The sequence below is a fragment of the Microplitis mediator genome, chromosome 1, assembly GCF_029852145.1.
Source record: "Microplitis mediator isolate UGA2020A chromosome 1, iyMicMedi2.1, whole genome shotgun sequence".
NCBI classification, from domain to species: domain Eukaryota; kingdom Metazoa; phylum Arthropoda; class Insecta; order Hymenoptera; family Braconidae; genus Microplitis; species Microplitis mediator.
In genome coordinates, this window is record NC_079969.1 from 7,607,789 (window position 1) to 7,620,430 (window position 12,642).

Consider the following 12,642-nt stretch of genomic DNA (forward strand, 5'->3'; position numbering starts at 1 on the left):
ATCAATCGTGACATCTTAAAAAATCTTGTCTTTAATCTGTCACAATGAAAATTAAAAAAATTTGTACCATTGTTTCGATTTTTCCATAACTTTGTTTCGAAACAAAGCAACTTATCTCCGTTACTAGTGCTCAGATTCGCTCCGGATTTTTTTTAATGAACTTTTACTGTAAAAATGAGTACTTTCATGTCAGTTTAAAACACTTGGGGCATAAAAGTCGATATAAAATTTTTTTATCATAAAAAAAAATGTAATAATATGTCTCTAGTAATTTACGTTATCTGATATTAAATATGAAATTTTTTGATATTAATAAACAGTGAAATGCCACGCGGATATACAATCACGCAATAATATAACATTTTTAGTGCAATAGAACAGAAACACAAACATATATTATCACTGACATATATTTTTATTACGGCAATCAATATATCGAACGAATGTTGTACCTTGTTTTGTATTCATGTAAGTATATATAAGTATATATAGTATAACTATGTACTTTTATATCAACGACACGCAACCTTTTACTTAGAACTACTTTGTATACTTCCGAGTACAAATATATATATATATATATATATACATATATATTTTTTTTTTTATTCAAATCGAGAAAATTTTTAATGAAAAAAAATAATTAAGAGTGAAAGTGATAAAAAGTATAATATGCAAGTTTTTTTTGGGTTTATTGACACAAGAGGCTTACGGAATTAATAAAACTCGGCTTTATCGGGAAAGAGGGCTTTTTGAAGTAGTTTTTAAAGGCGAGAGGTCACCGAACCTACTGATCTTCTGCTCAGACTTTAGAGCCTTGGTAAAATATATATAAAATAATAATAAAAATAAAAAGACATCAAAGAACACGTTCCAATAGGCAATTGTTTATTTATTTTATTAACCTTTTATGTCTGTCATTTTGTTATAAATATTTTTATTTTATATATTTTAATATTTTTTATTTTCAATTTTATTTATACGAAATATTCGTCACCATGGTAAGTATTTTAAAAATATTATTTTAGTGTAAATTATGTAGTTTAGCGGGACTAGTAGCGTTGGTTAAAAAATTTTATAACCGTTAAAATTTTGATTGTAAGAAAAGTAAAAATTTTGAAACTTAATTTTTGGTGAATAAATTAGGATTTGAGTAGCTGGTGAAATTTCCGTTTGAATGAGTACCAACATGACTATACTCATGTCAAAAAAATTTTTCTCAAAAATGAAAATAAAAATCGACAAACCAAAAATGTATCATGTGGGTACTCGTTTAACTCGCCCCGGCATCCCCTACATTTCCCCACCACTCAAAATTCCTAAAAAAAATTCTTTCTCTAAAGATCTCAATTTTTAGCGAGAGGTCATTTCAATCCACATTGGCCAGGGTGGCGTGCAAATGGGTAATGCCTGCTGGGAACTCTACTGTCTCGAGCACGGAATCCAACCCGATGGTATATGTCCATCTCCCGAATCAAGTGAGGGTGTCCAAACATTTTTTAATGAAACCGAAACCGGTCACTTTATACCACGTGCTGTTCTAATCGATCTCGAACCAACAGTAATCGATGAAGTCCGAACCGGTACTTACCGTCGGCTTTTCCATCCTGACCAAATGATAACTGGTAAAGAAGATGCCGCCAATAACTACGCCCGTGGTCACTACAGTCTAGGGCACGAGATAATTGACCAAGTGATGGACAAACTTCGACGAGTGGTCGATAAGTGCGAAGGCCTGCAAGGTTTCTTAATATTCCACGCTTTCGGTGGTGGAACGGGTTCCGGGTTCACATCCCTTCTAATGGAACAGCTTTCTCAAGACTATTCAAAAAAATCTAAACTAGAATTTGCCATTTATCCATCACCCCATGTATCAACTGCCGTAGTCGAGCCCTACAACGCCATCTTGACCACCCACACAACACTAGAGCACTCGGACTGCGCATTTCTAGTCGACAATGAAGCAATCTACGACCTCTGCCGTCGAAATCTTACGATAGATCGTCCAACTTACACGAATCTTAACCGAATAATTGGCCAAATCGTGTCATCAATTACAGCTTCTCTACGATTTGATGGCGCCCTAAATGTTGACTTGACCGAATTCCAGACAAATCTTGTTCCTTATCCACGGATCCATTTCCCTCTGGCCACTTATGCCCCTATTATTTCATGTGACAAAGCTTACCATGAACACTTTACCGTAATGGAGCTAACGGCAACTTGCTTTGAACCCGGGAACCAAATGGTAAAATGCGACCCACGTAAAGGAAAATATATGGCCTGTTGTCTGCTTTACCGGGGGGATGTTGTTCCAAAGGATGTCAATGCTAGCATTGCCACCATGAAGACCAAACGAGCGGTACAATTCGTCGATTGGTGTCCCACTGGGTTCAAAGTTGGGATCAATTACCAACCACCAACGGTTGTTCCGGGGGGTGATTTGGCTAAAGTCCAAAGGGCCGTTGCAATGCTGGCCAATACGACGGCTATTGTTGAACCCTGGATGAGGCTGAATAATAAATTCGATTTGCTGTACAGTCGTAGAGCTTTTGTTCATTGGTATGCATGCTTTTTGTTTTTTTTTTCCAAAGATATTTAGACTTGGGCCGCAATAGTGGTGATTCTCATAATTTTAAATTTCCCGCGGTGATTTTTTAAAAGGCGGGAAATTTAAAATTAAGCGGGAATTTTTGAAATTTAAATTAAGAGCTCGATTTTTGAGGATTTTTACTTAGAAATTCAGAATATTATGAGACTGGGGGAAAATGGGACACCATAATTTTGGTGTCTGGGGCAAAATAGACACTATTCCATACAAATAGGTTTCTTTTTTTTTTAACGTTAGTTGGGGGTGTAAAATTGAATGGGGCAAGTTGGTCAGTCAAGACCCAAAAATTTTACGTGAAATAAATTTTTTTTTCGTTTTATATCAAAATTGTTTTATTGGGAAGGGGTAACAGTTGAGTTTGAGGTAAAATGGGTCATGTCAAAATTTTTTTTTAATTAAAAATTTGCGCCTCATTGTTTAGAATAATCAACTTGCCCCGCATAAAAAAATAGTGCCTCATTTTACATATATATAAATTTAAAAACTTTTAAAAAAAACAGTCGGAAAATTTTTAATAAAAAATATTTCCTTAAAAAAAAATTGATTGGAAATTTGAATTTCTGATTAACGTACAAACTGTCAACACAAATTTAATAAACTTTTCTTAATCGGAATTTTTCAAAAGGTTTACCGCCGAAAAAATGGAAGAAAGTGAATTCAATGAAGCAAGAGATGATTTGGCAGCATTAGAAAAAGATTACCGTGAAGTTGGAATGAATTTCAACGAAAACAATGACGAAGATGAAATGTAGCTTAACTAACATTCATATATATAAATGCACATTATAAGTAAATATATATTTGTAAATATCAATACTCATACAATAAAGAGGTAAACAAAAAAAAAACAGATAATTATTTTTTAATATTTTTTATTACGAGAATTCGTTTGTGTAAGCACACATTTTATATCAAGTTTATATTACATATGTATAAATTTTAATATCAATATTAATAGCGTCAATATTAATTATTTATTGTAGTCATAATTACTATTATTATGATTAATATTATTATTATTTATAAACAAAAACTCACTCATTTAATTATTATTAATAATAATATTATTATTGTTATTGTTATTATTATTTATTGGCTTGGCTGTGTCAGAATTGTTTATTTATTTATTATTAAATTACTAATATATTACAAAAAATTATAAACTAAGCGCACAATTAATTTTGCAATTAAAAATTAATAATTAATAATTAACAGTTTAATTTATTTTTTAAATTATAATGCATAGGACGGGTTACAAGCAAAATTATGTAATAAAAAATAAATTTTTTTAATTATTAATCATTAATTATTAATTATTAATTATCATATAATATATATATATTTTTTTAAATTTTGTATCTGATATATATAAAATTTTTAATTAATCCGAAATATAAAAGCCAAATTTTAAAAATAAATTTTTGAAAAATTTTTTTAAGGCTCTGAATTTTTTTTTCATAAATTTTTAATTTGCTGGACTAGAGATTTCACTACATGCTCATTTATTGTTTATTGCGTGCTTATGATTTAAAAAAATTTTTATAAATAAACGCGACATCATTATTTATTATGATTATTAATTAATTATTTATTATTTATCTATTATTATTAATATTATGTTTCGTATCATTTTTTTTAGTCATAAAATTCGTGCGTTTTGTCATAAATGTTATGAAGCAATTGTATCATTTTTTTAAAATTCAAGGCACCAAATTTTTAATGAAAAAAAAAATTAATTGATAATTTTTTTCTATAATTTTTAATTTAAAAAAAAAATTATAGAAAAAAAATTATTTTCTTAATTACTATTGTAAATTATGGAAAATGTCTTTGGTATGTCTTTATTATCAGAAAGAAAAGAAATTAATTAATGCCATCAAACGTAGTCGCGTGTAAAATAAAACCTTAAAAAATAAAGTAATAAGAGTACGAATACAAAAAAATTAAAGAAAAAAAAAGTTAAATATTTTGGCATAAATCGTTGTCACTATCTATATCGCTTTACTTAATATACATAATTGTTAATTCTTAGTCTCTTTAAAAACTAAATTTTATTATTTTGTTCATTTCCCGCCAGTTCAGAGCCTCAGACTCAGTCTCTCACATTCTCTCTCGCGATTTAAATGAAAAATACTAGAGGAAATCGCGTTGATATGCGAAATTTTTTTTTTGATTTGTTTTTTTTTTAATACGCATTTGATTTTGTAAATATTCATGGTCTTAAAATTTATTTTTTCATACACAATAATTACTGCGCATCATTATTTTAAGAGTACGAGTACATAATATCTACTGCGCATCCATATTTATAGTCTGCGCATATAAAATATCTACTGCGCATCTATAAATATGATCTGCGCACATCAAATATGTACTTCGCATCTATAAATAGATACTGCGCATGTAAAATATGTAGTGCGCATCTTAGAGATCTACTGCGCATCCAAAAAAAGTGGCGGTAAAATTTAAAAAATCGCAATGACAGTATATGAGCTGGAGGAAGCACACAATTGACTCAAAAAAAATTTGTTTTAAATTTACCCGGGAAAATTACAAACGTATCACGCCAGCGCGACCCATAATACAAGCAAGCATTCAATCATTCCAATCACATAAAAAACAAAGTACAATTACTCTATTTATTTTCGTTAAAATAAGAGCTAATAGTTCAAGATCTGTAGATCCTGATAACGTCTCTAATGGGGGCTCTACAAAGTGGACATTGTCCACCGCCTTTACCTCTCCACTGCTGTATCGCGCAGGGATAGCACATACACATATGCCCGCACATATAGAGAACACTGTCGATGTTACGCTCGTAGCAAATGGAACACTCGCTGGGTTGACCGGGAGTCGGCTGCAATTTTTCGCTCCATTGTTGAAGATGGCTGTTGCCTTGATGCCCAGTTCCTTGGAGCGTAAGAGTTGCGTCTACAGTTTGATAAGTTACTGGGTCGACGTACGTTGATGACCCAGTGCTGCTCATGGTACCAGTAAGAACTGGTGGTGATTGACGAGGTGTTGAAGCAGCCACTGGAGCTGCTGCGGCAGAAGCTGGTCCAGCTGGACTGGGTCCTTGACCAGAACCACTGGGATAAAATCCTGGTGAGCGGGTAGTGGTCCCGTAAATTGGCGGTGAAGCTGGTGGATAATTTTGCTGAGGTGGTAAATTAACAACCAGAACTGTACCACCACCAACAGTTGGTTTAAATTGAACCATGTCTGTAAATCTGGTCAATTCTGTACCATGGCCTTGATGTGTTGGGTGTTGATTAGCAGGATGTTGGTTTGTTGGATGCTGATTAGTTGGATGTGCGGTTGCTGGATGTTGATTTGCTGGATGATTTGGCGCTGGGGTTACTGAAGTCGGGGCAGTTACAGCTGGACTAGGAGCTACAGGATTTGATTGACGTTGACGTGGTGGTGAAGATGGACGACTTGCTAACATTCTTACACGCTGGGTACTGCCATAGACATCAACAAATGCCCAGAGTTGGAGACTCTGGTCAACGTGCATCACGATATTTGGTGGACCGCCATTTTTCGACATTTGAACTTCGCCGTAGTGAGTAACTGTGAAGGCGATTTCGTCGCCTGGTTGTGGTGACGAGGCAACGTCCTTTGAAACGACCCAGTATTCCGGACGATCTAACAGAAGGTCGCTGTCATCAGGAAGATCTTCGGCGGTCAATCTTGCTGGGTCACATGAGGTCAATCCTAAGGCTAATGCTCCAACATACATCGGTTCTGTGGAGAGTATTTGTACGACTAGACGCTCGCCCAGTATCAATGGACGATTTGTAAATGCATAACCGTGACAGAACTCTGTATCATTGCGTGTTGCTACGCATTGCTGATTACTGAAACGGATGTTCCGGCCACGTACTCTGTAAGATAACATTTTTAGAATTATTTTGTTGTTTTAGACTTTTAATTACGAGTGGGAAGGATGTGGGTGATTACGTTGTAAAAAATTCAATGCGTGATAACTTCCTCAAAAATAATGATACGGAAATTAAATTTTTTTTTCAAAGCTCAGTGTCTCTACTTTCTAAATCCCATGAAACGAATCATCATTTTTACGGTTAATTTTAAAAATTAAACTTCAAAGTCATCGCGGATAATTTGGGATGAAATTTAATGAAGAGACGTTCAAAGCTTGCGTGTTATCGACTGACAAAGCAAAGAAGTCGACTGTTGATTCAAGTTATCATAGATCGATAACAAAAAGTCGAATCAAGACTGTGAGAAAAATGTGGAAATTCTTAAAAAAGGACTAGAGTAGAATTCTTAAGCTTTGATATGAATTTTATTTGGATTCAGGTAAGAAAATTTAAGTAAAAGATTTGTAAAAAGATACTTACGGGTGGAACGGAAGTGGTGCAAACAGAACACCTGATGGTTGAAATCTGAGTCCGGGTAGGTCTACATCCGGTTCGGTGGCATGATGTAGACACATATTTTGCATGGACGGTACAATTATTTTCTCAACAATATCGCGGCCCGCATTGCTGGCATCATCCATGGCCGTGTGACGACTCGGCTGTGCGTTGTCTTCATTGCTGTGTTCAACTCCACGTCTTATGTTGTTGAAGTGTTGCCGATTTGGATCCAAGAATTCAATGTCAGTACTGTTACCATAGACGTCAATTACAGCCCAAAGTGGTCCACGTGTCTCGACCCCACTAAAAAATACGCCTTTTTCCTCGCCATTCACGCCAAAGTGAACATCACCAGCAGCTGTTACGTAATAGAATAGAACGGTGTCACGTCCAGCGAACCGTTCAGCCAGTGCCTTCGCCCAATAGCCAGGTTTATTCGTTAAATCCGGGCAGGCATAACGCGGTAATCCATTTCTCAAGTGAATCGGATCGTTGCTTGTGAAACCGAATCGTATTACGCCACTCCAGTTGTTTGACATCTCCAGGAATTTAACGCATACCTTTTGGTAACAAAACAAAGGCTACATTAATTTTCTTCAAGGGAATTCAAATTTCAATAGAATTAACTCCCCATTAGTAGAGGAGTCGGGGTCAATATTAATCCGATGTCCGTTTACGAAATTTGAATATTTCAAATCGTGTAAAGTTTTTTTACAACTTAAACCGGAAGACTCTAGCTGGCACAATTTATAAAGAAAGTATACCGGAAGTGCTTAAATAAAAACCTCAATTTCCAAATATGTTGACTGAATTATCATAAAACAATAAACCAGCATAAAACTATATAATTTAGATTCCTTTTAACCCAAACTAATAATTTATGGTCGCTGAGAAATAACTAGCTACCTTATTAAGTCACGACTGTTGAATCAATATAATTTAGGCAAATGTCCTTTTCAGGTATGGGTCAAACCCACGAATATTTAAATAAAAACTATAAATTCTGAGGAATAAAGATGGTAGGTGGATAAAAAAAAAACCAGCTTACCTTTTCACCAACGCGAACTGGACGTGCACTGAATGTTATTCCTTTGCAAAAACTCTCATGGCGTCTGGCGATAGTAGCACCATTACATAAACGTATATTATCACCGTGCACCTGATGAAATGTCAAGGGAGGCAAATTGTTTGTACCTGCATTTGAGGATCTCGGCGCTAAAACAATTTAAAAAAATTTTTCATTAGCATACTTCCGAATTCCCATCGATCCTTGTGGGATCACACGAATTTCGATTATGAGATATCGGCTGGCGGGAAACTAATATTGTTGTAATCTACTAGACAATACTACAATATGAGTGGTTCGATAAACATGTATGAGTTTTATGGCAAAATTTCGTCCGTAAGATAACAATACTATTAATAGTTATTCAAATTTTTGACGTCAAATGTTTAAAAATGAACCCAACAGATCAAGAGTTTATTTCAATTGAGCTTCTTCTGTAAAAGTAGTTTGTTGACAATTAAAAAACGTATTAATTATTCAAAATTCGACACTTCCATCTCAGATGCAATCAAGAATATCATTAGAACAGATTGCATTTTCTTTGATAGCGTAAACAAATAATAAGTAACAAATTTTGATCAGTAAGTAGAAAGTGAAGAGGTTTTTTAGGTTCATACATAATATTTGGGTCTAGATGACCCCTATAGTAGGTACTACAGCTCACAACCACACATACATGACCATGGGATAGCTAACCCGTCAGTCTGTTGACGACAACCGTCGAAATTTTAATCCCGGAATAAGTATCTGTCGAATAACAAACTAGTTTATCTCTCTCATGAAGAAATCGGCCATGAGAAATACTTTCCCATGGATTTAATTAGGATTCCATACTTTTTTCAATTGAATTTTTTAGGCAGTGCAGCCTTTGATTGATAAATCTGATCCTGAGAATCAGATTTCAGTTATTGAGTTAATATATCGATTTACCCAGGAATCAAGCATGAAAGATTAAGGCATTAAAAACAGACAACGTAATATCATCGTCCGGTTCTTTTGGTGTACAACCGGAAACCGCATTCTCCGTGACGGAAGTATAAAGACAGTACATAACGGAATAGCTTTTTTTTTAACAAAAAAAATTGACTTAACGATACGCTCTCCTTACAATAATAACACTTTTAACGGATGTTACACGAATATAACAAACAATAGGCTGATAAAAACGTTTACGCCTTTAATACGATCTGTGAATTACTCAGTATGTATTTTTTTCATTACATTTATCAGCAAGCAAAAACCTACAATTTTCACATCAAACATAACGCCCTTTTTTAAGGCGTCTTCAAATTCAATACCTCGACTTTTAAATATTTTTAAAAAAATAAAGAAACCATCTCAGCTTCGGTTCTGCAACGGTACGCTCAAAACTTTCCCACGGTCATGATAGAAGAATTGCAATAACTCAAAAGTATCTTTCACTTATTTAATAATTCAACAAAGAACCGACAACTAGCTCACACTGTAAGACAACCAATCAGCCAATACAATTAATATGTAATTAAATATTCACGGGAATCGAGTTATTAGCATACTTGCAATGACCATAATTAAAAGAGTGTTATTTGTAACTCGTCACAGATGATTGCTCATCCGATTAGTGGAATGTTATCAGTTTTCAATCACGACTATTTGGTCCATGACCAATAGAATGACTAATGTAAAATTTTTCTTTGTTGAAATGAATGAGATTGAAGAAGGGAAAAAAGGTTGTTTATTTGAAGTTCACTGGTCCATAGATGTAATCGACCTCATCTTAGGCCAGCAACCCAACATTCTCTTTTTCTTTATTCTCTTTATTCGCTGGTTTACAGCCTCTAGTCCATTGCATCGCATGCTACTTTGAGTAATCATAGTACAGCCTTATCATCTCGTGGGAAAACTAGCAGTGTTTTAATAAAATAGCATAAAAAATTCATCAAAACAGTTCCGTTTGTTGGATTCAATTAAACTAAGATATAAAATGATCGAATTTTGTTAAATATATGTGTTTATATTTATTGTTATTATTTATGTAATTAAATAAAAAATCTGTCGTATAAAAATGTCTAACGAGTGAATCATGTTATGGCACTTTCCCACGCCCGCAGCGTTGATCTTTGCTCATAGTTCCTTCTCTACAACATTATAACCTAGAAGTTAAGCCGCTCCTTAAGCCATCTCTACTATTATATAGAATAGGATATTTTAGTTCCCTTCCAACGAGTTAGTTCCTTCTCTTTCTCACTTGGCTAACCAACTAAACTCCCCCCAGAAAGACTCGTTGCTTATGCAACACCCAATGACCTAGCTCTCTACCGGAGTGTCGGTAGAGTAGACAGCGGCCTTTACCAACAAAACAAACAAAGAAATTTATTAAGTTATAACTCGGAGCCTAACATACGAATAGATAGGGCCGCGTTATCCCCAAGTTGTTTTATCTGTTTAAAGTGGATTTAAAAAAAAAAAAACAGCCGACATGTGTAGAGAACTACGTGGGTGTATTGGCCAATCCTATTAATAAGAAAGACTTAAGGGGTTTTCTAATGTGATAAAAGTTTATAAGCGGACTAGTTACGGGACATCTGTCGTCTCGTATAAGCAGGGGGTCTGTTTAAAAAAAACACTGCTGAGTATGGATTACTTTAGTAAGTCAGTTTGTAAATAAACTGACGCGACTTTCAAGTGCTAACGCTTGATTTTATTCAATAAGATATTAAATGTAACAAAGAAATCAAATAATTGGCGGTTAAATTCAAATGGACTCACCATTTAGACGCATTAGCGCGACACGTCTAGCTCGACCAACTGTCAAAGGTCTCCGTGTTCTTGAATATGACAGTGACATTTTGATCAACTAACACTTCACTTTATTACGAATTGATAACTTGGGACTGGGATTAGAACTGGGTCTAGATCTAGGTCTAGGTCTAGGTCTGGGTCTAGATTTAGGACTTGGGCCCGATGTGGATCTAGGTTCAGATCTGGGCTTAATGAGTTTTTTATTGATGGAAGAAGCGATGAATCAGTAGGAAATTGATTTAAAAAGGTTGTTCTCGTTGGACGCCAGTATAACGACTGGCGTTGCTGAACGAAATGAGAAAAGAAACCTCACGCTGATGCCGGTGGCAGCTGCAGCTTACCATGCACGCTATCCCATGGCTACGGGGCTTGGCAACATACAACAGAAGCGTATGCTTACCACCGCCCTGCTCAATGTTATATCCTACCAAGTCCCCTAATGCTATGTCTTATCCCTAGCGTGTGTATTGCTGTTGTTGTTGCTGTAGTGGTAGTTAGTCGTAGTCGTAGTTGTGTGTATGGGTACTCTGTTATTGTATACCAATACCAGAATACCAGGAGCATTATCCTGGTCAATATCTTGGGCCCGTATCTTTTATGAAATAGTCTCTTCTGGGGTCACGTATTGAAATTTCAATTTCGGGCATAATGTGAATAGATTTTCGAACGGTTCTCATAGATTTTTTCTTTGTTACATGGAAACCTATTTTCGGATTATATTTGCATGAATGCTATAATTATATTTTTTTTTTAATCCAAAAATTCTTTTTTTTTATCTTTCCCAAAATATCATTGGTCATTTTTCGACTTTTCATAAAAGAAGACAAAATTCAAATTTCTTCAAAAAATTCATACTTCGACTTCTTTCTAAAAATTCATATTTTGGCGACTTTAAAACTCAAACAGCAAATTATAAATTTATATTTCCTAAATTTTGGATACTAAAATTTTTACACCTTTTTTAAAGGCAATTAATAACGTTCCCACCGTAACTATAAAAATTTAAAGTATCGCAAATTTTCTCATGAATTATAAATTTCCAGTGTGAAAATTTTCAAATAATATATCAAGGATCGCTTACATAGCTACGAACATAAAGAAAAAAAAACTTTAAATGGGAAAACGAACAGCTGTCCTTACATGCGGTTAGGGTGCCAGTCTCCCTTCTCTCTACAACTCCCTAATGTAACAACGGAACTGAAAAAAGGGGATGATGTTCATACTCATTCACACATTTGCATCCACATCTCTATATCTCCATCCATCCACACACACACACACATGCTCACACACACTTGGAACATATCTATGGTAAAAACGACCCTTCTTGAAGAAGGCAACGGTCGCACACCACCTGGTCCTTCTCAAAACCAACTTCAAAGCAATACATCTCACAAAAGCTTACTTCCCAAATTTAATTCCATCCGTTTTAAAACTTCCTCGATCATCAGTATTTAAAATTAAAAAAGTTAACAATATAAATCTGTCTTGTCAACTTCTACGAATTAAATTATTACCCATAACTCATTATTTCACAAACAACAAAACTTTATATGAACATCAGCTATTTCTTATCATCCAATTAAACTTATCATCAACTTTGCTCGACAATGGCTATTTGACAAATACACCACACAATATAAATTATTCGTGGGTGCAAAATAAGTGCTTACGTCCTACTCATTTGTACATACATTGACCTCAACTCGTCTTTAAGTAATTGAATCATCTTGTCATTCATTCATTCATTCATTTATTTATTTATTTCTTTTTTTTTTTACTTCGCTAATGGAACTCAACAA

At 34.4% G+C, this 12,642-nt stretch overlaps 2 protein-coding genes across 4 annotated transcripts in view; one reads left to right on the plus strand and one right to left on the minus strand.

Moving 5' to 3' along the window:
- The first annotated feature begins 784 nt into the window (after window positions 1-784).
- On the plus strand, window positions 785-3,496 carry LOC130674652 (tubulin alpha-8 chain-like). Its single transcript, XM_057480086.1, has 3 exons — window positions 785-1,001; window positions 1,358-2,562; window positions 3,237-3,496. Exons 1-3 carry the CDS (start codon window positions 999-1,001, stop codon window positions 3,361-3,363), a joined length of 1,335 nt encoding a protein of 444 aa, XP_057336069.1. The 5' UTR covers window positions 785-998; the 3' UTR covers window positions 3,364-3,496.
- A 136-nt stretch (window positions 3,497-3,632) lies between these two features.
- Window positions 3,633-12,642, minus strand: part of LOC130673332 (protein neuralized) — a 36,821-nt gene continuing 27,811 nt past the window's right edge. For 2 of the 3 annotated variants that reach the window (XM_057478469.1, XM_057478342.1), the window contains exons 2-4: window positions 8,042-8,208; window positions 6,976-7,553; window positions 3,633-6,498 (exon numbers count right to left, since the gene is read on the minus strand). In XM_057478469.1, the coding sequence (XP_057334452.1) occupies window positions 5,280-6,498; window positions 6,976-7,553; window positions 8,042-8,208 (1,964 nt within the window). In that variant the 3' untranslated portion in view covers window positions 3,633-5,279. Of the gene's footprint in view, window positions 6,499-6,975; window positions 7,554-8,041; window positions 8,209-10,807; window positions 11,202-12,642 lie in introns of those variants that run through there. The other variant, XM_057478398.1, reaches the window with a different exon arrangement.

Excerpts from the sequence above, each read along its gene's own strand:
- LOC130674652 (XM_057480086.1), top strand. Across the intron at positions 2,563-3,236 it reads CGTAGAGCTTTTGTTCATTG|GTTTACCGCCGAAAAAATGG; the intron begins GTATGCATGCTT and ends ATTTTTCAAAAG.